Source organism: Mobula birostris, chromosome 26, assembly GCF_030028105.1.
Source record: "Mobula birostris isolate sMobBir1 chromosome 26, sMobBir1.hap1, whole genome shotgun sequence".
NCBI classification, from domain to species: domain Eukaryota; kingdom Metazoa; phylum Chordata; class Chondrichthyes; order Myliobatiformes; family Myliobatidae; genus Mobula; species Mobula birostris.
The window spans coordinates 14,640,419-14,667,929 of NC_092395.1; the positions used below are offsets into that span (position 1 = coordinate 14,640,419).

Genomic DNA, 27,511 nt, shown 5'->3' on the forward strand with positions numbered 1-27,511 from the left:
TTGAACAGAAAATCTAACAAAAAGTAGTGGACACAGCCCATTCCAGCATGGGTAAAGCCCTCTCCACCATCGAGCACATCTACACGGAGCATTGTCGCAGGAAAACAGCATCCATCTTCTTGCTGGCGTGAGCTCGGTGATGGCGCAAGTACAGAGGGAGAGACAGGCACAGAGTGAACATTTCACTAGCCTTTAATAAGCACTGTACTGAACTTAAAGAAAAGAATAAATGCCACTGTAGTGCAGCAGTTGGCGGGAAACTATTATAGGCATCCGTTGGTCTCATGAGACCATGGATATGCGCCTTGGAAAGTTTCCAGGGCGCAGGCCTGGGCAAGGTTGTATGAAAGACCAGCAGTTGCCCGTGCTGCAAGTCTCCCCTCTCCACGCCACCAATGTTAACCAAGGGAAGGGCATTAGGATCCACACAACTTGGCAATGGTGTTGTCGCAGAGCAATGTGTGGTTAAGTGCCTTGCTCAAGGACACAGCATGCTGCCTCAGCCAAGACTCGTACTAGCGACCTTCAGATCACTAGACAAACACCTCAACCACCTGACCACGTGCCAACACGTGAAACTATTAGAGCTCGCGATATCGGAGTTCTATTTTGACATTATCTATAAAGAGCCTGTATGTCCTCTCCATGGAATGCATGGGTTTTCTTCAAGCACACTGGTTTCCTCCCATAATCCAAAGACGTACCGGTAGGTTAATTGGTTATTTTATACTGCCCCACGACTAGGCTAAGGTTAAGTCGGGTGTTGTTGGGTGGCATGGCTCAAAGGGCGGAGAGGACCTACTCTGTGCTGTATCTCAATAGATAAATAGGCTAACAGGGCTGCTAGGTAAAAAACTCTCAAATTAGCTAAACACTAATGCCATCACCGCGGCTCGAAAGCAATAGCCTTGAACTAAATTAATACAGCGTCTATCGAAGTCACTAATCTTCTTTCCCAGAACATGGCAGGTTGCTTTATTATCGCTGCATTATGATCAAGACTTGACAAGGCTGAAGCAAAAGGAAGAGAAAAATACCAATACAAAGAAATCCTAATAGGCTGGAAAGCGTGCATCCTCACGTTTGCGATTGCCACCTTCTTTCAGCTGTCCATCTGGACTCGGCGGCAGTACCCTCAATTGTGACAATTGGCAGCTGTCATCTCAGTAGTTAGTCTATAAAGCTCTGGAATTCTTTAACCTTACCATCTCTCTTATAGGGTAATGCTTAAAATCTTTCCAATGGACCAAGCAAGCATTTGGTCATTTGCCTTTGTATCAATTTATGTGGGTTCCTGCCAAACTTTATAAAAGTCCAGTGAAGCTTTTTTTTTGTTTTGATACATCAATGACAATCTGTAATTGCAAGTTGTAATTGTCTTGAAAATTGATTTCTATGCATCACATTTTATTGTGTATTTATCAGTGTATTTGTGGTAAACCATATATATATATGTTGTAACTGGGTTACATGTCTGGACACGACCCTCTGCTGACTGCTCCTGTGGCTCCTCCCACAGAACCCTGAATAAAGGTGATTGCACCATTGCTCATCCTCCTCAGTCCAGGGGCAGATACTCAGCATAGTCGAGGTCCCATTTTACTGTTAATAAAGCCTTTCAGTATTTACACTATTTCCAGTCTTTTGGAGTAATTGATAGTGCATCAGTATTGACCTAGAATTTACAGTCAGCAGAGAAGTATTGGTGCTTAAACCTAATTGCAGGAAACTGCCTACAAAGATACAGCAAAATCTGTGGCATGGAATGTGTTGGTGTGGTCAAGATCAGCGAGAGGAGTTCCCTGCTAACCTGCTACTATCATTTCATCATGTTGACTGAGCAAAATAAAACACTTTAAAGATTAATCACAGGTAGCAAACATGGAAGAACATATTTATATTTTACATAAATTTTTAAACATTCCATAAAAGCTGTAGAAAGACAAGAACATACATGTAAGATTAAAATAAAATCTGAAATATTATAAGCAAACATTACTAAAATTTTTAGAAATATGAAGTACATTATATTTTTAAATACCTAAGTATAGAAATACATACACAAAATATTACATTAATCAACCAACTGAGTATGCAAAGCAATAAAAGCTTGGTATAGTACCTATAACTAATTTACACTTTGTAATAATATTTTCAAGACAATTTACATAAAACTAGTTCAGAAATACCTGAATCTCTCACCAATCCAATGCAACAATTTTTTCTTGATTGTAGTGGCGATGGTTTTAAAACAATTTTACTGTGAAAGGTGTAGATTGCATCTTTGGGATTTCCACTTCAATTCATGTACAGAAATCTCAAAAGATGTCATTGCATCGCTTCAGAATCAGAAACAGGTTTAATATCACTGGCACATGTTGTGAATTTGTTGTTTTGCGGCAGCAGTTCATTGCATGCATAATAAAAAATAGCAAATTACAATAAGAAAAAATGTATAAACATGTAAATTAAATATATAGTGCAAAATGAGAGCAAAAAATAGTGAGGTAGTGTACATGGATTTGTTGTCCATTCAGAAATCTGATTGTGGATGGGAAGAACCTGTTCTGAAAATATTGAATGTGTTCCTACACTACAGGCTCATGTACCTCCTCCTTGATGATAGCAATGAGAAGAGGTTATTTTCTGGATGATGGGTGTCCTCTATAATGGCTGCCACCTTTTTCAAGCATGACCTTTAGAGGATGTCCTTGATGCTGGGGAGGCTACCAACCATGATGACGCGGGCTAAGTTTACAAACCTCTGCAGCTATTTCACAATAACTGCAATCACATAGTTTCATTAATTTCTTGAGCTGTTTTCCACCACATATCGCGTGACAAGAAAGTTCTTGGAATGTAAATAAATATTTGACATGTAACTTAGTTCTACATGCATTTCACTTTAATTATATAGATTTATCAGCATTGGTATTTCACATAGAAAATCTTTGCTTGCAATAATAAATATTTCTACAGAACTATATCTAAGGGATATATTTTGGTGAGGAGATTGCCTTAAATGAAAATAGAGGTGACTAAATGTGTAAAAAAAAATGAAGAAAAATCAACAGATTTATTTGTCTTTTATTATCAATAAACTCAAAGACCAAGTCTTGACTAGTTGACAAATTCACAAAGTTGACTTAGATAGTCTATATGGAAGCAAATCGGTTCCAGTTCTGCATTTCAGGAAAGGATTTGGAACGGATTCTGGACTAAGAAATATTTGCCATTCCTTCACAGTTTGCATGAGTCAAATCTCTTAACAGCCAACTCTCTAATTAACAACAGCAGGAGAGCAGTTTCAATACTTGGGATGCAATGATCAAAACTCACCTCAACACAAACTCTTCAATAAATGCTGGGGAAAAGCAATAAATGCTGGCTTCATCTGTGATCCCCACATTCATTAAATGGGTAAAACAATAAATTATGTTGCTATGTTTTCAATAAACATCAATAGCCTCAACCACCTGATGACCCTTTAATACCATTGCGCTTCAGAGTAAAATTTAATCCATCAATAAAGTGGTAGAATTCAATATAAAATTCCTCTATAAGTAAAACCTCTTTAATTGTCCTCAACTCCCCCTGCAAAATCTTCAAAGTAGTATTTAGAAAAATATCAAACTAATAGGTTCGACAAAACAAAATAGTGCTTTTCAGTTGAAAATAGTTGTGTAGGTATTGGATGCAAAATCCTAATTGAAGGATGTATTACATATTTACAATTAAAAACCAACATTGCAATTCCTGCAATTTGCAATTTCCAGAAGTCTGGTCAATCTAATTTGAAATGTAATTATGAATTACTGCTAAATTTGTGATTATACTACTGTTCCATCTCTGAGATTATGTTTTCCATTACAGCTAAGCTCACTGACGTCAATTCTAGGCCTGTGCTGATCTTTGGCTGAGTTTTACAAGTTACACATAGACAATAAATTGAAGGACAACTTCCTTATATCTATTGGTTATTGAAACATTTAGCCATATTTCTGATTTGTGTTTTTTAGAAAACAGTTAGACCATGGTCTGGCCTATCTCTATTGATTGCCTCAGACGGTACTGGAAAGCTTCATCTGTTGTGAAATCAGCTACCTGTGTTCTTTGGAAATAGGTACAGCTGTATTAGTTAAATAATAAAGTAATTCAACTCATTCAGAATGCACTGCTAGACTTTTACCTAAAACCAGGAAACATATCACTCCCATCCTACCTACTCAGCATTGGCTTCCTGCATCTTTTAGATTTGATTTTAAAATTCTCTTACTTGATGTTAAAGCTCTTAATGGGACCGAAGTACATCACAGAATCATTTTCATTTCATAATCCTGCTCAATCTCTCAGATTTTCCTCCACCGGTCCGTTAAACTTAAACACTCTCCCTCTGAAGATAATTGGCAAGTCAGCTTTTTGGAATGACAGTCCTAAACAGTGGAAATCAATACTTAAAACTATAAAGGATGCGGACTCAGTTGACACTTTAAACACCTGCTCAAAACCTATTTATTTAACCTTGCCTTTTGTCCTGAATTTTAATGTTTATTTTTTTTGTTCTTATTTTTTATTCTATTTTATTTTCATTTCACTTCATCCCATTGTAAAGCCCTTTGAACTACATCATCTGTATGAAAAATGTTCTACAAATACATTATTTTTTTTCTCAGCTGGAGCTGGTAAAGCTGAGGTACAGGCATAGCCAAGCACTCTCATTTCTCAATTGTTAGGAACTTTCGGATTATTCTAGTGGGGTTCAGTATTGTAGCTTTCTGAAGATTTACATAAATATTGCTATGTAGGCCTAATTGTTTAATAATATTATGTAGAGACTTTGGGGTAATGCCAGTTGTAGATATTACTATTGATGTTATAATATTATATATTATTATTATTATTATTAGCTGCACTGAAAGAGGCCACCTTACCAATAAGACTAGGATAAACAGGCTGAGAGGCAGCTTTCTTGATTCCTAAGTCAATATTGAAATCAAACATATAGGTCTGTAATGAGGGTTGTATATCATTCCAAGGTTCTGACCTAGCTGGTCTTGGGTGTTCAGTTATAAGCTCTAAGACTAAGATAATTGGAAGCTAAAGAAATCAAGGCTTTTGGGAACTGAGTGAGAAAATGGATTTGATGCATAGGATCGGTCATGATTTTAAAAGGGAGGAAGATAAAGAAGTAAAACAAGATCTTGTGATTTCTCTACAGCACTGTTGTAGATGTACAAGTATCATATACATGTGTCAGGGTGCTCAATCATCCTTCTGGAACTTGGCACCATCTGCTAAAGTCCCACTGCGTATCATCCCACGCAACTTGATAGGATCATCTATTCTTCAGTGATATCTCAGGTGACCATATTTCATAATACGTATTAACCAAATGCAAAACAAAATATCCTAGGATTTCTGTAATTAAGAGTTACAATTACAAATATCAATTTTCCACACAATGATACATGCTATGCAATTTTTAATAATGGAAGACAGTTATTAATATTATATTTCTTATATGGACAGACAGAGATGGAGAACCTTAATTGCTGCCTTAAACAGCAGCGGTGTAACAGGAAGTAAGCAATTTCTTATGTATAAAAAAAATCACCAGGTGAATGTACCAATATTTCTTCCACAGCTCCTCCCCCAACTAAATCTTCTGATTTTTACAAAATGAACATTTTAATGTCTAAGTGTCAGCTACTACTTCAATCTACAATAAAAAATAAACAGCTCCTGTTTAGACAGTTAACGATTTTCTATTATGACTCAACAAAACACAACGAGAAGATGAAGAAATTAAATTGCTATGGATAATCCATCTTTCCTTTATTTTCTATGTTTCTAGATGAATAAGTATAATTGTCAACAAATGTTCTCCGGTGTTTCCCACTACAGGTCATATGTCTTCAACTCCCTTTTCAAATTTTTGTAGATATTAAATGGACAATGGGTCAGATTTTGAGGGTGCTTCTCCCAACTTTGAAGACCAATCTTGCTGATTTGAAGCTTCAAAGTTCCAAGTTTGACACCCAAAAATGTCAGAGTAATTATTAATGTTTAAATGTCTCTGCCATTCACAGACATTTAAACCTATTAATATTGAAATAATTAAAAATACAAGATATATTTCAATAAATTATTTTTAAAACATTTGAAACCAATATAAGTAATTAAAGACATTAAAAGAAATTATTTAAAAAATAACTTTCTTTTCCCTTTGAAGAGAAATGGACAATGCATCAGGTCAAGACCCTTCACCAGTACTGATTGCTTGAAATCAAATGGCCGTGCTTGGTGTATCAAGGCTGGGTGTGTCTACACCCATGCCAACCCCTCCCCTGTCACTCCTTCTCTGCCATGTTACACACCCCTCCCATGGTGCTCCATCCTTGCCCTTCTCGACGTCCTTTGCCCTCACCAGATTTACAAACTCACTCTCTGCTCCACGTTGACACACACAGTACTGCACCAAAGTCTCCAGCATCCTGGCTATATTTATGTGCCCAAGGACTATGGCACAGTACTGTATGTAATCATGCCCAAGCAACGTAGGTTGGTAACCTCATTTGAGGGGGGGAGTATTGAGCAGGCAATTAGGTATGAGCTCTCCTCCCATTTGCTTCAATTAAAGTTTTGTTCCCCACTGGAAGTCTTCAACTTAGTAGCTGATCTGAAATAAGTTACTTCTGTCAGTGCACCAGGCTCTTAGCTCTGACCTATACAATCAGCCTCAGTGTTTTTGTTCATGTCTCTGGAGTAGGACTTGAAATAACAACCTTCTGACTAGGAAATAAAAGTGATAACTAGCTGAGCCTACTGATTCATTGCATTCATAGCTAATTCAAATAAAGGTGAATGTACCTTACTTAAAAAAATTTTGACTTAATATTTTTAATTATTTCTAGGTATTTTGTATGTTTTATAATACATAGTTTTAAATGTTGATAATTTTATATTTTTAAATGTTCCAAGTTTTTAAATGTCTCAAAGCATCAGAAGGGTTTAAAATTGTTAAAGGTAATGTCAGGTTTGCAAAAAAAGATGAGCTCCATTCCGGCTTTGCCTTCTGTTGGCCAGAGGCAATTTAGAGCTGTTATTTAATTTATTTACTTAATAAATGGGTCAGCCTTCCCTTGATACAACGCAAATGGAATTAGGTGCAAATGGAATTCTATAGGAATACACTTATACCTCAGATATCCTAAGAAGTCAAATGAGTCATTCAGCAGACCGAACAGTGGGCTGCATTTTCAGTCAGACTTTTACTCATAATCGGGAAATTTGATTTACTGTGATAATATTTTAACTTTGACGTACAGGCTACTGATGAGATCACACTTGTAGTATTATGCACAGTTTTAATTTCCCACCTATAGGAAGGATGTCATTAAGCTGGAAAGGATGCATAAAGGATTCACAAGGATATTACTTGAGGAATTAAGTTATAAGAGGAAGCTACAGTAGATCAGCTGGGAATATTTTTCCCTAAAGCACGAAGGTCATAAGAGGATATAGAAGAAGAATGGGGTTGAGTGGGAAAGTAGATCAGCCATTATGAAATGACGATTGTTGATGGGCCAAATGGCCTAATTCTGCTCCTATATCTTATCGTCTAACATACGATAAATATTATGTTATTCTGTAAATCAGAGGTTCCCAGCCTTTTTTTCACCATGGACTAATAATATTAAGCAAGGAGTCCATGGACCCCAGGTTGGGAAACCCTGCAGTGTCAATCCAACTTGAAAGTAAATAATTCAAAAAGTTGTTATAAATAATGTCACAACTTCTTAAATCAGTGGCTTTGCACTTCAACCTGTATTGACACGTATTTTTATCTACACAAATGCTGCTTAAACAGTGATTTAAATTTTTAATATCTATTTCCAGGATACGGCTCTTGGGCTGTATTCCCTGGAGTTCAGAATGAGGGGGGATCTCTTAGAAACATTCCAAGTATTAAAAGGCCTGAAAAAATTGGATATGGCAAAGTTATTTCCCATGGTAGGAGATTCTAGGACAAGAGGGCACGACTGCAGGATTGAAGGACATCCTTTTAGAACTGAGATGCGGAGAAATTACTTTAGTCAAAGGGTGGTAAATCTGTGGAATTTATTGCCACAAGTGGTGGTGGAGGCCAAGTTATTGGGTGTATTTAAGGCAGAGATAGATAGGTTCTTGATTAGCCAGGGCATCATATTGTATGGGGTGAAGGCAGGGGAGTGGAGATGATTGGAAGAATTGGATCAGCCCATGATTGAATGGTGGAGCAGACTCGATGGGCCGAATGGCCTACTTCTGCTCCTATATTTTATGGTCTACACAACCCTATATATTTTAATGTTTAATCCTTATTGTTTCTAAAGTGCTTTGCAGTTTTGGCACATTACGTCTAAATTCTGAGCCTTCTTCCTATGGAGTCCCATGTGCCTCCTTTGATTTTCCATCCACTGTACCAAAACTTTCCTAACCTTTAATGATCATCTTCACCTTTAATCTCAGCTTACAAATGGAAGCTGTGGCACAGGAAACATGAAACAAACATAACTTTGCATACTGTGCTAGTATTCTACCAACTGCTAATTCTCAACATCTGCTAAACAACTCCTAATTTAACCTAGAATTCAAACAACATTCATAATTAACTTGAAGAAATAATGAGAAATTCTGCAGATGCTGGAAATCGGAAGCAACACACACAAGCTAATAAAGGAACTCAGCAGGCCAGGCAGCATCAATGGAAATGAATAAACAGCCGACGTTTTGGGACCAAGTAGCCGACAAAATCATTGTGTTGCCAAGAACACAAACCAATAGTCTTCTCATAGTATTCATGTGATTATAAAAAATATAGTAATATAGCTCAGAAGATCTTCATTTGGGTCTTTTTTTCCCTTTTTTCAAGGAAATCTATGCTGACCTTAAGCATAAACATAAAGGAAATAAAATTACATTACAAGGAAAATGTAAAAATAGAATGGTTTTGTTACTAGTTGACAGAGCAAATCATGAATATTGAAATGAATTGTAAATGTGAGGGGAGGAGAAGACAGCGGCATGACGCAGCGCGCGCGGCCGCTCTGGAATGCCATCTGTATTTGCTAAATAGGGTACCGTGCACAATCCTGATTTGATGGAGACAGACGTGAGAAGCACGGAGGAACATCTGGAGAAACTTCAGAAATGCCCGCTTCACTGCCGTTGCTACTGTGCGATTGAGAATCTCCGGAGGGGAAGGCCCCAAATCCTCGGCTTTGCCTGTTGCCGGGGACGGGGTCGAAGTGCTCGGCAGAGATGGTGCTTGGTGCTCGGTGTCGGAGAGCTGGTCGGAGGCTCGAAGTTTTCAGACGGACTCAAGAGTCGGCTGTGGTCGGGTGCTTCCAGGGTGCTGCATTGGCAAGCTTGCGGCACTGGAGGTTCATGGCATGGAGAGCTTTTCTTCCTTCTACCGTCTGCGTGAGATGATAGGACTTTTGAGAGACTTTGAGACTTTTTTTTACTGTGCCCGTGGTCTGTCTGTTCTTTATCAAATTACGGTATTGCTTTGCACTGTTGTAACTATATGTTATAATTATGTGGTTTTTGTCAATTTTTCAGTCTTGGTCTGTCTTGTGTTTCTGTGATATCATACACATTGTATCACTTCTTAACGCATGCTTCTTAATAAATGACAATAAAAGAGGACTGCGTGTCCTCATAATCAAAAAAAAAAGCGATTAAAAATCTCTACATCGTGAGCACAAGTACTTGCTAAAGAAAATTCTAACGTTGTCTCCATGGTTTTTATGGCTTACCTCATAGTGCTTTGCATATAGTGTCGGATACAGCTAGATTCAGAAATACTGCATTGGTTAGGAAATATCTATGAGCATACTGTATGATATAAGTAAGGTGATGCATAACAGAAATTTAAGACATTATTAAAATAACACTCATTTACATAGCACTTTTCAAAATCTGAAAATCACAAATTGTTTTAAAGCAAGCATTGTATATATTTCTTTAAATATTGTCACTTTTGTAATGTAGGAAACAGTAGCACAAGTACTTAGAGCAAGGTCTCACATAATGCATGGAAGAGATGATCTGATTATTTGATTTAGTGAGATTGCGTTAACAGAAAGTACTTCTCTGAAACGTCTGATCTCTCAATTTTGCAGAATCTTTTCTATCCATTTGAGATGGAAAAATGTCTCACTTTAATTTGAAAGATGATATTTTCAACTATGCAACACTCTACAAAGTTTAAAATCTACAGTACATTATATATTCAAGTTTCTAGACTACACTTAAAGCAATAACATTTTAAGGAATAACCAAGAGTTATTATTTCTTTAATTCATATATTAACACTCTCTTTTGCCTTTTAACTTAAACCTTCCTGCCTGCCACTCTATTACAGGCCTTTCCATTCATTTTTTCTGCCCTCTGTTGTTTTGTTTGCATCTTAAAACTTCTTCATCTTCTGAAACATTAATATTGTTCCACACTGACCTGCTAAATATTTCAACATTTGCTTTTCATGCCACTAACTTTGTATTCCTTAACACAAGAATGCTGGAAATGCAAAGCAACACACACAAAATGCTGGAGGAACTCAGCAAGTCAGACAGCATCCGTGGAAATTAATGAACAGTCGATGCTTCGGGACTTCAGGAAGGGGGGAGACGCCAGAATAAGAAGATGGGGGGAGGGGGAGGCAGTAGGTGAAGCCAGCTGGGTAGGAAGGGTAAAGAGCTGGAGAGGAAGGAATCAGATAGGAGAGGAGAGTGGACCATAGGAGAAAGAGAAGGGGTAGGAGACCCTGGGGCTGGGGGTGGGGTGGGGAGGAGGTTATAAGCAGGTGAAAAGAGGAAAGATGTCAGGATGGGAAATAGAAGAAGAGGAGAGGGGAGGGAGTTTCTTTAGCAGAAGAGGAAATTAATATTCTTACAATCAGGTTGGAGGCTACCCAGTTGGAGAATAAGGTTTTGCTCTTTCACCCTGAGAGCAGTCTCATCGTGGCACAAGATGACTGACATCTCTGAACATGAATGTTTGGCCACAAGGGAGTTCTGCTTTCCGCAGATGGAGCAGAGCTGCTTGGCAAAGTGATCCCTGAGTTTCACAACGGGACTCACTAATGTAGAGGAGGCTGCATTGGGAGCACCTGGCACAATAGACAACACCAGCAGATTCACAGGTGAAGTGTTGCCTCACCTAGAAGGACTGTTTGGGACCCTGAATAGAGGTGAGGAAGGAGGTGAATGGGCAGGTGTAGCATTTTGACTGTTTGCAGAGATAAGTGCTGGGAGAGAGATAAGTGAGGAGGGACAAATTGTCAAGGGAATCACAGAGGGAGCTATCCAGGTGGAAAGCAGGGAGAGGGAGGGTAAAGATATGTTTACTTGTAGTTAGTTCACGATTGCTGCTGCCCTCATCCACATCTCCTCCATTCCCAGAACATCTGTGCTCACCCTATCTTCCCACCACCTTAACAGTGATAGTTCCTCTTGTCCTTACCTACCAGCCCATGAGCCTCTGCATCCAACACATCATTCCCACCATTTATAAATGGACCCTACCACCAAAAGTATCTTTACTCCCCCCCCCCAACTCTCCACTTTCCACAGGGATCACTCCCTCCATGATTCCTTTGTCCATTTGTCCTACCCCACTAATCTCTCTCTCAGCACGTATCCCTGCAAGCGGCCAAAATGCTACACCTGCCCATTCACCTCCTCCCACACCTCCATTCAGGGCCCCAAACAGTCCTGCCAGGTGAGGCAACACTTCATCTGTGAAACTGCTGGGGTTATCTATTGTGTGCAGTGATCCTCCTCTACATCAGTGAGAACCTTCATAAATTGGGGAATCACTTCGTTGAGCACCTCTGCTCCATCCGCCATAAGCAGAACTTCCCAGTGGAATTTTAATTCTAATTCCTATCCCAAAATGTCGGTCCATGGCCTCCTCTTGTGCCATGATGAGTCCACCTTTAGAATAGAAGAGCAACGTCTTATATTTCATCTGCATAGCCTCCAAACTGATGGAATGAATATTGACCTCTCCTTCTGGGTAAAAAATAATTCCCTCCCCTTCCTCTCTTCTACTATTTCCCATTCTGGTGTCTTACTTCTTCTTATCACTGCCCACCCTTGGTCCCCTCCTCCGTCCCTTTCTCCTATGGTCCACTTTCCACTTCTATCAGATTCCTTCCTCTCCAGCCACTTACCTTTCCCACCCACCTGGCTTCAGCTATCACCTTCTAGCTACCCTCCTTCCCCTCCCCCCAACTTTTTATTCTGGCGTCTTTCCCATTCCTTTTCTGTCCTGAAGAAGGGTCTGGGCCCAAAATGTTGACAGTTTATTCATTTCCATAGATACTGCCTGACTTGCAGAGTTCTGCCAGCATTTTGTGTGTGTTGGTTTGGATTCCTTACTCACAAAGGCCAAGCAATAATTCAGCATTTGCTCTTTTTATGAATTTTGTATTTATTAGGTCAACTATGCAAAAAGTTCATGCATATTTCTAAATGATTTCTAAACACACTGCATCGATGGAAACCTGGAAAGATGCACTACTTACCGAGGAAGCGTGGGAAAAGAGCTGGGCTGCTGGTCAGATTGAAGCTGAGGGGCTTCAGAGTCCCTATGCCCACCATCCTACTAGCTAATGTGCAAGCCATAGAGAACAAGGCGGATGATCTTAAAGGGAGACTCACCTACTGTAGGGAGATGCAGAACTGCTATGTATTCTGTTTCACCAAGACCTGGCTCTCCCCTGCCACCCCCGACTGTGCCATCCGACCGGAGTGATTTTCGATCCAATGGATGGACCGCATGGCGTCTTTGGACAAGACGAGGGGAGGTGGTGTCTGCCTACTAATCAACACTGCGTGGTGCTCAGACACAGTGGCACTGACAAGCTCCTGCAGCCCGGACCTGGACCACCTGTCGGTGAAGTGTCGTCCTTACTATCTGCCACGGGAATTCACCTCGGTCATACTGACAGCGGTCTACATTCCGCCCCCCAGGTGGACGTGGCGTGTGCTCTGAACATACTGTATGCCAACATCAGTGAACTTGAGACCAGGTATCCGGAGGCGTTGTTCATTACAGCCGGGGACTTTAACCGGGCCAACCTCAGAAAGGCGCCAAAGTTATACCAACATGTCTCCTGCCCCACTAGAGGCCCGAATATACTTGACCACTGCTACACAGCAGTCAATGATGCCTACCGTTCCGTCCCACGACCTCACTTCGGAAAATCAGACCATCAGGCCGTACTCCTCTCCCAGCTTACAAACAGAAACTGAAGCGGGAGGTCATGGTGTCAAAAGTAGTGTCGCGTTGGACGGAGGAAACGGATGAGGTCCTCCGCGACTGCTTTGAATCGGTGGACTGGTTAGTATTCAAGGACTCGGCAGCTAACCTTGATGAGTATGCCTCAGCTGTCACGGACTTTATTTGGAAATGCATGGAGGACTGTGTGTCTTGCAAGACGATCTGGGTATTCCCTAACCGAAAACCTTGGATGAATTATGAGGTCAAGTCCCTTTTAAAGTCTAGAGTTGCGGCTTTTAGGTCCGGGGATACCAGTCGCTACACGGAATCCAGGCACGAACTCCAGAAAGCCATTAAGGGCGCCAAGAGGCAATATCGAGCCAAGTTGGAAGCCCAGGCTAACCAAAGGGATGCCAGTAGACTATGGCAGGGTCTAAATGAGATCACTGGGCGCAAAGAAAAGTCTGGGAATATCAATAACTGTGGCGCTTCTCTTCCTGACGAACTTAACGTATTCTACGCAAGATTCGAACAGAAGAGGAGCGTCCCACTCCCTCCGGATGAACCGGACCTGGTGGAATCCAGATTCATCATCACTGAGGAGGACGTTAGAAGGGCCTTCCTGAAGATAAATCCAAGGAAGGCGACAGGCCCAGATGGCGTCCCAGAACGGGTTCTCCGGGCCTGTGCAAGCGAGCTAGCTGGAGTGTTTGCTGACACCTTCAACTGCTCTTTGCTTCAGTCTAAGATCCCCTAGTGTTTTAAGAAGGCAGCGATAATCCCAGTGCCGAAGAAGAGCAAGGTAGCATGCCTGAATGATTATCGACCTGTGGCTCTGGCATGAATTGCTATGAAGTGCTTCGAGAGATTGGTTATGGCACACATCAACCACTGTCTACCGGTCAACCTCGATGCTTTGCAATTCCCCTACCGGAGCAACAGGTCAACAGCAGATGCCATCTCTCTGGCCCTACATTCCTCCTTAGAACACGGAGAATAAAGACTCATACACAAAGCTCCTTTTCATTGACTACAGCTCTGCCTTTAATACCATCATTCCAAATAAACTAATTCCTAAGCTCCGGAATCTGAGCCTTAGCACTCAGATCTGCAGCTGGATCTTCAACTCCCTCACAGACAGGACCCAGGCTGTAAAAATAGGGGACAAGCTCTCCTCTACAATCACTCTGAGCACTGGTGCCCCACAAGGCTGTGTACTCAGCCCTCTGCTGTACTCACTGTACACCCGTGATTGTGTAGCCAAGTTTCCATCAAACTCAATATATAAGTTTGCTGATGACACAACAATTGTAGGCTGTATCTCCGGTAATGATGAGTTTGAGTACAGAGAGGAAATTAAGAACCTGGTGGCATGGTGCGAAGACAATAACCTATCCCTCAACATCAGCAAGACAAAGGAATTGGTTGTTGACTTCAGAAGGAGTAGCGGACCGCACGACCCAATTTACATCGGTGGTGCGCGAGTGGGACAGGTCAAAAGCTTTAAGTTCCTCGGGGTCAATATCACAAATGACCTGACTTGGTCCAACCAAGTAGAGTTCACTGCCAAGAAGGCCCACCAGCGCCTTTACTTCCTGAGAAAAATTTGGCCTGTACCCTAAAACCCTCACTAATTTTTTATAGAAGCACCGTAGAAAGCATTCTTTTAGGGTGCATCACAACCTGGTATGGAAGTTGTCCTGTCCAAGACCGAAAGAAGCTGCAGAAGATCGTGAACACGGCGCAGCACATCACACAAACCAATCTTCCGTCCGTGGACTCACTTTACACTGCACGCTGTCGGAGCAGTGCTGCCAGGATAATCAAGGACATGACCCACTCAGTCAACACACTTTTCGTCCCTCTTCCCTCCAGGAGAAGGCTCAGGAGCTTGAAGACTCGTACGGCCAGATTTGGGAACAGCTTCTTTCCATCTGTGATAAGACTGCTGAACGGATCCTGATCCGGATCTGGGCCATACCCTCCAAATATCTGGACCTGCCTCTCAGTTTTTTTTGCACTACCTTACTTCCCAGTTTTTCTATTTCCTATTTATGATTTATAATTTAAATTTCTAATATTTACTAATTTTAACTATTTTTAATATTTGTAATCCAGGGAGTGGGAAGCGCAGAATCAAATATCGCTGTGATGATTGTACGTTCTAATTGTTTGGCGACAATAAAGTATAAAGTATAAAGTATGATTGTATGGGCAGATTTGTAATGAGCAGTCACCAGTGTTGAGTAACAACGTACCCCACCAAAATGTAGTTATGCGTTGGGCTTACGTAGATTTGGTTTCCTCCCTGCTAACACATGCATTTTTTAATGTCTACTGTAATGGCAACTTGAACAAACCAATGCTACTGCTGGCGACGCACAGGTAGTTATCCTTGTATGACATGTCATCCAATCAATTCAGTAATAATGTTCCAAAAAGTCAAAGAAGTATATTCGATCCTTTATTACCAACTAGCAAAACATACAGTGGAGAAGTGATGAAACTTATGAAACTAAAACTAGTGTTACTAAATGCACTTAAGTAGATTTAAGCAATTTCAAATGTAATTAAGTGAAGTTAAGCAGTCAGCAAAAGATGTCCAGCAGTCCCGACACTAAACTGCTGAGAACAAAGCTTTACTACGTAACTAAAACCTTTGCTTTTACCACACCCCGACCCACATGACTAGTTGCCATAATAAACATACTGAACATGCATCACAGAATACCAAGCAGATAGAAAACAGGTGCATGACTCCTACAGCCTATAATGAAAAGTTGGTACTATTCAATTTCCATCCCATCAACTTTAAGTTACGGTAGCTGTAGTTATGTATGAAAACTGAAACATCAGCTGTAGTTATGTACGAAAACTGTAAAATCAGCTGTAGTTATGTATGAAAACTGAAACATATGAGCTGCAGCTATGTATGAAAACTGAAACATATGAGCTGCAGGTATGTACGAAAACTGGAACATATGAACTAAAGTTATGCTTGAAAACCAGAACATATGAGCTGTATGAAAAGATATGTATGAAAACTGGAACATATGAGCTGAAAAGAATTCAATAGAAAATAGTCTTACCTCCTCCCATTGATGGATGTACCTAATTAGTCTTGAGAGCCTCAGTAATCGTAGAAGGCTGAGAATTTTTGTAAAACGTACAATCCGTAGAGCTCGGGCTGTTTTATAAACTTCTGAGTCAATTCCTTTTTCTACTATCAAAAATATATAATCCACAGGGATTGAGGAGATAAAGTCGACAATAAACCAGCTTTTTAAATATGTCTTCTTAATTTTCTGTGGATCCAGTATGATCTCAGTGTTATCTTCTATAACAATTCCAGTCCTGAAGTTTAAGACTAAATCCATAAGGAAAAAGGTGTCAGACACAACATTAAAGATAATCCAAGGAGTTGTGGTTTCTTCCTTGAAAAAAGTGATTCCTACTGGGATAATTATGAGATTTCCAACCATAAACAACAACATTGTGAAATCCCAGTAAAACCTGTAAAAGAGAAATAAAAATATAATCAAAAGCCTTAAAAAATCAAACCATGGTATCCTTTTAAAATCTGAACATTAGGAATAGAAAATCTGTAAATATTCATTTGAGAATCATTGAATCTCATAACTTCAACTTTTAAACAACTAATGATAACAATCATATTTTAGAAAATCTATAATTCCACCATATTAATAAAAATCAAGTTCTATAACCATCCTTTTGGTAATGGAAATAAATGAGTTGATATTATATACAGTTTGATTTCCACTTTAACTTCATTAAGCTACTTGGTCGATCATTCCAAAATATGTTACTCTTCAAATAAAAAATATCTTATGCTGAAGTCATTGTTTAATTTTCCTTCCCCTTATTTTAAACTTGAATCTCATGTCCTATTGGCCTGACTGACAGAATAATATTTGATCTAATTTGTTTTTGTCATTTAATATTTTCAGAAACACATGAGATCTCACTCTAACCATCTTTTCTCTGAACTGCTGAGGTCAAAGTTCTCAAATATTCCATTTGGCATCGTCTTGTTACTCCTCACTAGCTTCTCTCAAGGACACATCCCTTACAGACTGTAGTGAAAGAATTGTGTACTATACTTTAAATGAAGTCTGTGCTTTTTATTATTAAACCTCACCATAACCTCTTTGGATTTAAGTGCATGATGTTCAATCTTTGTTCCAGATGGAATATTTGCATTGCTGGTATTAAATTTCATTTACTACTTGGCCTTTATAATCACACAGTAAATCTCATTCCTTCCATAAACTCTCCATTTTGAGTAGAAACTTAAAAAGCTCACACATATTTCTGCATTCTAGCTATTTATATCGGTGAGAAACAATATTGATTAGTAATAGCAAATTATTTGGACTATGTTAATAAATTTTAAGAAAGGAAATATGTCTTCTCACTGTATCTCATTCAATCATCCTCCTTTATGATGCTAGAGTAAAGAGTTATAGTTATTGTGGAAGCAACCATTTTCTACCAAACCCTTTGCTATGACAACATGTGATTTTACCTGTGATATGAGTAATGGCAAAGACTGCCCACATTCTAGATGACATCTAACCAAAATTGTCTGCAGGAAAATGAATCTCACAGTTGTAATGGTGACATGTATGTACTTTGATAATAAAATTTACCTTTTAAGAATTCTAAATCACTGTCACAAAGAGAATTGAGATACACTATTAGGTGTAAAAGATTATTCTATAAAAATTAGTGGTTTGAATACATCTACCTTGATAAGTTAACCTGGCATAAAATAATTATCACAGACTGAATGCAATAAATCCAGAACATCATTTTCAAAACATGATTATGCTTTAGAAAGTTAATTTGTTGCTTTAATAAAGATGCCCAGTTTAAGTGGCATACGTAGATTCTCCTCTGAATAAAGGACTTGTGAATGCAGATGAATAATCACCTGCAAGGCCATGTTATTTCATTAACACCAGTTCTACAGGTAGAACTGTGTCGATATCTGTGAAATAATATTTACTGTCTTCAGTTTATTACTTTAAATAATTTATTAAAAACCTCAATTCACTCAATTTGTGAGACACTTAAAGCAACTCAACATAGAAAACAGGCCCTCAGTCCATGCAACCAAGTTCCATAAAACCATAAGTCATAGAAAAATAATTAGACCATTCAGTTCATTGAGTCTTTCCATCATAGCTGATTAATTATTCATCTCAACCCTTCTCCCTGTAACCTTTGATGTCCTGACTAATCAAGAACCTATCAACCTCCACTTTAAATATACCAAATGACTTGCTGTCTGTGGCAATGAATTCCACAGGTTCTCCACTCTCAGGCTAAGGGAATTTCTCATCACCTCTTGTATTCCAGACATCCCACCTCTCCCGGAAGTTCCGGGAATCTCCCGTATATTAATAGCAGCTCCCTGACGTCTGCAAATTATATACAATATCCCGGAAATGAGAGGGAGAGGGAGAGCGGGAGCGGGAACGAGTATCCTGATTGGTCTCTCTTTGTGCTAAGTAGACCTATCAGTTTTCTCTCTGGGCGAGCTTTACAGGCAACCTCTGTCTCTCCATCAGTTCAGTTTAGTGTCCTGCACCGCCATGGCAGAGTGTTTCAAAAAAAGAAAATATAAAACGCACTTCTCCCCAGACTACACTAAAGTGTACCCCTGCCTAATAGGGGTCAAAAATAATGACAGTATTGCTCGCTGCACTGTTTGCAACAGTGACTTTTCTATTGCCCATGGTGGGTTAGGACTGTAAAAGACATGTTGAGGTGAGTTTAACATGTGTCATTCGTTCATTAGCATAGATAACGTTATTTAAACTAGCTGGCTAACTGCTAAGGAACTACTCTATTGATGTCCTACGTGATGAGGCCAAACTCCCTATAGACGTGCTTAAAGTTGTAATAGAATTAAAAACGACTCCATGATAAATACGTACATATTTTAATGTCACATTTTCTGCATATACCCAGTTTACAGATTACAGATTGGTTTACAGATTAGACAAAGTGACTAAACAAAGTATTACATAATCAGGGACCACAATATATTAGGGAGGCTAATAGCAGGGAAGGCTGCTCAAGTATTTCACAGTTCTTTTCAGCAGAGCCACATCACAGTACAAGGAAAGTTTGCAAAAGAAATAGAAAAGCTATTTGCATTAGCATTTAGATTGCCAACAAAATACTTGACAAGGAATATATATGAATATATATATATATTTATATATATATATATATATATATATATATATATATATATATATGTGTGTGTGTGTGTGTGTGTGTGTGTAAAATTGTTTCAATATGTGTCAAATAAATTGTTGTGTTCTTTCATAATCAAATGTTCCGCATACATGCGCCCTTGCAGGTTGACGGGGGGGGGGGGGGGGGGGGGAGCGTGGATGCTACCTCCCTGAAATGGTGGTGCTACCTCCCTGAAATGAGTTTTTGCAGGGTGGGATGTCTGGTATTCTGAGGCTGTTTTCTCTGGACATAGACTCCCCCACTATTGGAAACACCCCTACAACGTCCACTCTGCTGAGACCTTTCAATTATCAATAGGTTTCAATGTGATTCTCTCCTTATTCTCCTAATCTCCAACTTGTACAGGCCCAGAGCCATCAAATGCTCCTCATATGTTGATTTTCTCTTTCCTGGAATCATTCTCATGAACCTCCTCTGAACCTTCTCCACCAGCACATTCTTTCTTAGATAAGGTGCCCAAAACTGCTCATGATACTCCAAATGTGATCAGGTTACTGCCTTATAAAACCTCAGCATTACATCGTTTTCTAAATGAATGAGTCCCACTTGTCTGCTTTTAGTTAATATCCAGATAAATCTTTCTTATCCACACTACTGCTAAGATTACCCATGTAAACAATTTCCTTTAACGACTATCAATGCCTTAATTTCTATGGTAATTGTTCACCAGCTGTTACACCAACTATTTTTCATTAACTAAGTACTGCAGTCTAAACTTCTTTTACATCTATTCCATTGTTTCAACAGAAAATTAAATCTATTTTATTTCTTACTAGGAAAGCTTACTAGTTTCTCTCTATCACAAACAAGAGAAAATCTGCAGATGCTGGAAATCCAAGCAACAGACACAAAATGGTGAAGGAATTCAGCAGGCCAGGTAGCATCTGTAGAAAAGAGTACAGTCAAAGTTTTGGGCCGAGACCTTCAGTGGGACTCTTTTCCATAGGTACTGCATGGCCTGCTGAGTTCCTCCACCATTTTGCGTGTGTTGCTTTAGTTTCTCTCTATGTAAGATTATTCTTAAATAAATAACAGATGTTATAAAATATTAGTCTGAACAAAATACTTCTCACGTTTTACATCCACTTGTTTTTGGGATTGAAAATTATTTATAAAAAAACAGCATGAGCAGAAATGTTCAGCTGTGCCTGTCAGTGGATTGTGTGTCACCCGACTGAATTAGTCATTGTGATGATTTTATTGTATTACTTTTGTCAAGGCCCAAGTAAGATAAATTACTGGTGGGAATTTTATGCCCTTAACATTTTTAACAATGTTAAAAAACTAAGGTAAGTATACAATTCTGATTACATAGAAGTTTATTAGAAATGTGAACTTGTCTAAAACATCTAAATGACAGACTCAGAGTATTAGCATAAGGGCTTAATGTGGCAATGTTCTTTTGCAACATATCCAAAGCCAATACATCTATTTTATGAAGCTAACATTAGTATATAGACTCAGGGGCTACTTTATTAGTGACACCTGTACACCTGTTCATTAATGTAAATATCTAATCAGCCAATTATGTGGCAGCAACTCAATGTATCAAAGCATGCAGACATGGTCAAGAGGTTTAGTTGCTGTTCAGACCAAGCAGAAGAATGAGGAAGAAGGATGATCGATATGACTGACCATGGAATGATTGTTGGTGCCAGATGGGGTGGTTTGTGTTTCTAAGAAACTGCTGAACTTCTAGGATTTTCACACACAGTAGAATCTAGAGTTTACAGAGAATGGTGTAAAAAAACAAAAAAAAATCCAGTGAGTGGTAATTCTGTGGGCAAAAATACAACAGAGTTCAGAGAAGAATGGCTGGACTGGTTCAGGCTGACAGGTAAACAACTGTAACTTAAATAACCATGTGTTACAACAGTGGTGTGCAGAAGAGTATCTCTGAATGCACAACCCATCAAACCTTGAAGTGGATGGGCTACAGCAGTAGAAGACCACAAGCATACACTCAGTGACCACTTTATTAGCTATAGGATTATTAATGTTACTATATTTATTTAAGAATAATGTCTTGTCTTATTATCTGGGACTGATAACAAATGAAATCTGTCTTCCCTTAACTGAATCACATAACTTGAACAGGAGAGGTGGTGTTCCATCAATTTGTAGAGCAGTCATATGAGATTTGTCTTAAAACTCATATTAAAAAAATCATTTGCATTGTTGGCATGTATTGAATTCCAATAATATCAATAACATGATTGGCTCCTAGAGCACTAAAACACAATATGAAGAAAACAAATATATGGCAAATTAGAGAAACAGCATTTAAAAGAAGAGAACAAAAAGAATGGGAACATGAACATGGAAATTGGGTAAAGGTATAAATCCAGAATAATGGAGAACATCATAGCAACTACTTGAAACCAAACTAAAAGTCTAAGTGAGGGAGTATTGCACTGTATGACGCAATTTCTACTCACCCCCTCCCTATGCTGCCAAGGAGGCAAACTGGTGACTATATTCTTTTATTTTAACCATCAGCTGATGCCATGCGCCACCCACTAACCGCCGCCCAAGCCAATGTTACAAATTACCTTAATCCAAAGTGAAGGTGCACAGCACAAATACAAGATAGACAGACAACAATAGATGCAAAGGTCCTACAAACCTTATAGGATGAGGGTTCAGCCAGATGAATGAAGAGTAGACAGTGGGTTCTTAAAGCAGACCAAGAATATCTCAAATGTAATTTAGATAGAGCATTATATATTCCGTTAGTCTTGCGAGACCATGGATCTGCGCCTGGAAAGTCTTCACTCTCCAGGGTGCAGGCCTGGGCAAGGTTGTATGGAAGACCAGCAGTTGCCCATGCTGCAAGTCTCCCCTCTCCATGACACCGATGTTGTCCAAGGGAAGGGCATTAGGGCCCATACAGCTTGGCACCAGTGTCGCTGCAGAGCACTGTGTGATTAAGTGCCTTGCCCAAGGACACAACACGCTGCCTCGTCTGGGGCTCGAACTCACGACCTTCAGATTACTAGTCGAATGCCTTAACCACTTGGCCACGTGCCCACGAGATATATTACTCTTATACTATCAGAATGATCATGTCATATCACATTTAGTTTAGGGAAAGGGCACGCATGGATATTCTTCCTTGGAAAATATGCAGAGTTCTGCTCTGCCTAGGTGACAGATTTAAATCCAGCAAAGAGTGAACTCTCATGTAGGCTCCAGGCTGATATTAATATAATATAAATTAATTTCTGGAATGAACCATTTGAGAATTATTCACATTTCACATTTCACCAAGGGCAATCAAATGCAACCATTGTGAAGCTAAGATCATGAGAAATTACCTCCCAAAGATGATTCCTGGATACAGTTTGGGTGATTTCACTGGCAATCCCTGGTGACCTTATTGCTTCAGTATAAAGTCTGCAATACTTCTTAATTTATAACGATGTAAAAATAACCTGTACAATTATCACAGTGGTGATATGGGAGAGAAACAAAAGGTAAAAGGACAGCTAAGTTCATTGCCACAGACAACTGTGGACACCAAGTCATTGAGTATATTTAAGGCAGATGTTGATAGGTTCTTGATTAGTCCGGGTGTCAAAAGTTATGGGGAGAAAGCAGGAGAATGGGGTTGAGAGGGAAAATAAATCAATCATGATGGAAAGGCAGAGCAGACTCAATGGGTTGAATGGCCTAATTCTGCCCCTATGTCTTACGGTCTTATAAAACTCAATAAAAATAAGAAAAGAGTAATAAGAAATATGGAAATACAAAATAATGAATAAACAAGTCATTTAAACTACATGAAAAAGGGCAAATCAAGATAGGGTTAGTTAAATCCAAGTAAAAAGACATACAATGCAAAGTATTTTTGCTCCATCATTAATTCAAATTGTCAGTTATATCATGTCTTTAAGTTTTGTCTTGTTCCTTTTGCAATTTTGGTTGATTTAATTTATTTAGTTCACTAAATTCTTTAAATTATGAATGAACTGAATGCTAGGTAGAAAGGAACCGAACAGAAGAAAGTAAATGAACAGGGTATGGAGGGTAAGCAGAAAGAAGTCATTTTGGTGAGTGCTTCAATTAATTCATGGAAAAGTACATGCAAATGTCAGATTTTATTCAGTCCGCAATCGGAACTGCGGTAATGAGATATTGAAAGAAATAACCGTGATGATTATGAAAATGTAGATATAATGCTGCCACAAAGAAGAACTACTCCAGTTAACAGTGGTGTCAAAGTGGCAATAAATCTCTAACAAGTTGTGGGTGACACCATCGATTTAAGGTCACCAATGTACCCTGGCTCTACTGGATCAGGTGACAGTGTCTCCTTGCCCGCAAGGTCGCCACAAGGAGAGACAGACTGCGGGCGAAGCTCATATAGAGTGGCCAGACTAGTGGAACATCTGCAGGCTTCTTTCTGAAGAGCATGAAGTACCTGTATTTTAGACAGAGGAGGGTAATGCATCTGTTCTTTGAACTGTAAATTGCCTTGTCCATCAGTCGGAGGCTCCCATCTCAAACTGCTGAATCCGATGTGATGAATATCGCTCGCTATGCCTAACAATCAATCCTAAAATAACTGATTAAAAATAGCCAGGAGCTGAGAACACCAATGGACATCTTTGCTGCATTCAAACAGTAGAAAATACAAGACTCTCAGTTTGACTGCATAGATTTGATTCTAGTTTCCATTATATAGATATGCAATAAATATAGACAACAGTTAATAACTGTCTACTGTTGCAGCATCAATGCTTTTAAGTGGGGTCTAATGTTAAAGCATGTTCAAATACCAGCTGCTATACCCAAGTTATTATGCCAGCAAACATCATGTTTGTGGTTACTTCCTTGCAATGGGGTCCTCTAACCCACCTTGTAAATGAAATAAAGTCTAACTTAAAAATGTAATTATTCCATGAATAATATAGGGGAGGGAATGTCGACTCAGACCATGAGAGGCCTGCGTCGGGCATTTTCATGCCTCACAAGGCGCAGATTGGAAGTCTGTGTGGGGCGCCACTCCTCGCACAGACTAGAGCAATGTGTGATTAAGCGCCTTGCTCCAGGGCACAAACACGTTGCCACAACTGAGGCTTGAACTAGCGACCTTGAGGTAACTAGACGAACGCCTATGAATAATATAATTAGGGGTTAAAATGGTTTAACTAAAATTGACAATCTGAAACTACACATTTAAAATAAATATATATACAAAATCTCATTAAATATAGTTCTCTAAGTAGGTATACACAATGTGTAAATTTCCTTGATCTCAATGTTCTTTTTAATTTGGTGTAAAATCATGTAGATAGCTTTTATTTCTAGTCCTGGCGTACCCACGTATAGATGACCATGGGGTATGCACTGAGTTTTAGAAATAAGGCCAACAACTTTTTGTGATTATCCTTGCACCTTTTGATTCTCAGTGCAAAATTAACTGTCACAGGGAACTGAAGTCCCTTGAATTAAAAACGTGGATCAGCTGGAATAACTGGCATTCAATAAATGAAGATACCTTTCATGACAGCATTATCAGTTATTATTGCAGCCTCAATTGTATGTGGCAGTAATTTCTGAACTCATTGTCTTGTGCTAATGTGAATCTAAATACCTGAATAACATGATTGGTGCTCCTTTTAGTTCAAAATAATGTGATAGTACACCAGGTGGTGTCCGGGAGTGACACGGTCCGGATCGGGGTCCCTTTAAATTTATCTTGTTTATGTTACGATCCGGACCGTTGATTCCCTGTTTCCCCGTGTCCCTCGACTTTGGTGATTAGAGGCAATTAATGCTCGGCTGAACCGGTAGGTAATAGTCTCCAGCTTTCAGCCGTCCGGCGTGGGAGAGTCTGCAAAGTCACGGCGTGCCAATGTCATCTGGCCGGAGCAAGCCTAGTCTCGCCGAACCGAGTGCCAGTAATTCGCCTTTCCTCACCGGAGCAACCCTGTCCAGTTACCTCGCCAAAGCGAGCCTGCAAAGTTTCCTCACTGAGGTGGGTCCGTCAGTTAACCCGCCAGAGGGAATCAAGAACCGCTGTCTACTGTTCCCGGGTCGAGTTGAGAGCTCGCTACTACCCGGAGGCTCCAAGTCAAGTCCTGGCCCTGGTGGTCTGTGATTCCTGTCCTACTCCCTTGTCTGAATCCCTTCTCTGCCCCTCTCGCCTCTAGCTCTCGTCTGCAGCCCCCGCCCGCACTTCGGTCTAGTTCCATCACCGGAGCTAGATAGGTACTGTCTGGTGTTCATTCGTGTTGGTCTTGTCTTGTCTTGTCCTCGCCTCCGTGGGGTAGGTCAGGCCGTCTTGCCGTTGCCCCGCGGGGGGTCATGAGTCCCGGCCCTATGTCCCGTACCCAAGGAGGGGTCCCGGCTCTCTGTTCTGTGTGCGAGTCCCGGCCCTATGTCCTGTACCCAAGGAGGGGGTCCCGACTCTGTGTTCTGTGTATGTGTCCATGGTTCCATGTACCTGCTCCCCGAGATCGAGGCTCTGTGTTTCCATGTTCCTCCTCTCCCTAGCCCATGTCATGTCCTTGCCTGATTCTGTGGTCCGAGCCCGAGGCAAGACCCAGGTACTGGGTCCTTGCCCAGTCTCGGGCTCGGAGTCCATACCGTAGCCTCTTCATGTCTCCTCTAGTTCTGGGATCCAATTCCGAGTCCTAGCCCAGAACCCTAGTCCCAGCCTAGTAGTAGTCCTGAGTCCTTGTCCAGTTCGCTACTCCTGCTCCTGCCTAGCTCTCCTGGTATCGAACAATAAACTAAATCTAAGTAACCTCACAAGATGTGTCTTACATTTGGGTCCACCCTTGCTCCAAATGCCCCTACCATTGTGACAGGGAGTTGAAAATTAAACAGGAAAATGTTTATCACTGTCTGTTGCTGTCAGTGGATTTTTTATTCTAAATGTTGTCCAAGAAGCTTTGAAAGAAGGTCCTCGCTGCATTATGTTTTGGTGCAAAAATTGTTCTTCATTCAACTACTGATAATTCAAAGAGTGTTGAGTGGCATTTGGGAAAGCAGCTTACATCAGATCATGAAGTGATCTAACAATTTAGCCCAAGTGTTTCAACAAGGTCATTCCTGATGCTTACTTTCCCCATTTCCTGATCTGAGGAAATTTGAAGCAAACTGCATTGCAAATAGATCACATGCCAAAGGCACTCACATAGTTGTAAGCGTTTAACTTTTTTCCCAAATATATGTGCTTTGATACCATTTTTCTGTTCATCTGTTTTAGTATCTCATGGAATTACTGGTAATATTTGATGGAAACATCCAATCAGCACTAAAGCAGCAACTCTTATTCATTGATTGCTGAGCCTAAGATCCAATGTATCAATAGTTGTATTGTGAGCCATTGTACCTTCATCCAGGTTAATAAGTTTTACAGTTTTTCAGATCTTGTTCTTTTGCAGTTCCCCAACCAAGGTTACATATTGGAACCTCCATATTTGACAAATTTAAAGGGAGCTTAAGAGTCAAATATGCAGATCACCCAACCCATCAAATGTTTTGAAGCCATGCCTGATGAGGCAGGCAATCATGTTTATCTTTGAATTTTAGCCAAAATTAGATTAATCAAAATTGTTTCCTGGGTGTCAATATCGCTGAGGATGTACTCCAGCCCCAAGATATCTATATAGCTACAAAGAAGGCATGACAGCAGCTATGATTCAATAGGACAAAGACACTTGAAAATTTCTACAGATGTACTGTGGAGAGCATTCTAACTGGCTGCACAGGGTTGAAAAAAGTTGCAGAGAGTAGAAAACTTAATTAGCTCCATCATGAGCTCTAGCCTCCAGTGTATGCAGGACATCTTCAAGGAGCGATGTGCCAAAAAGGTGGCATCCATCATTAAGGAGACCCATCACCCAGGACATGTCTTGTTCTCATTGCTACCATCAGGAAGGAGGTACAGAAGTCTGAAAGGACACACTCAATGATTCAGGAACAGCTTCCT

The 27,511-nt window shown here is 39.9% G+C and overlaps 1 protein-coding gene across 1 annotated transcript in view; it reads right to left on the reverse strand.

Annotated features, from left to right (window-relative positions):
* Positions 1 to 27,511, reverse strand: part of hcn2b (hyperpolarization activated cyclic nucleotide-gated potassium channel 2b) — a 161,939-nt gene that overhangs the window by 117,227 nt on the left and 17,201 nt on the right. Inside the window, exon 2 of the mRNA XM_072243884.1 lies at positions 16,365 to 16,788. Coding sequence (XP_072099985.1) covers positions 16,365 to 16,788 — 424 coding nt within the window. The remainder of the gene's footprint in view (positions 1 to 16,364; positions 16,789 to 27,511) is intronic.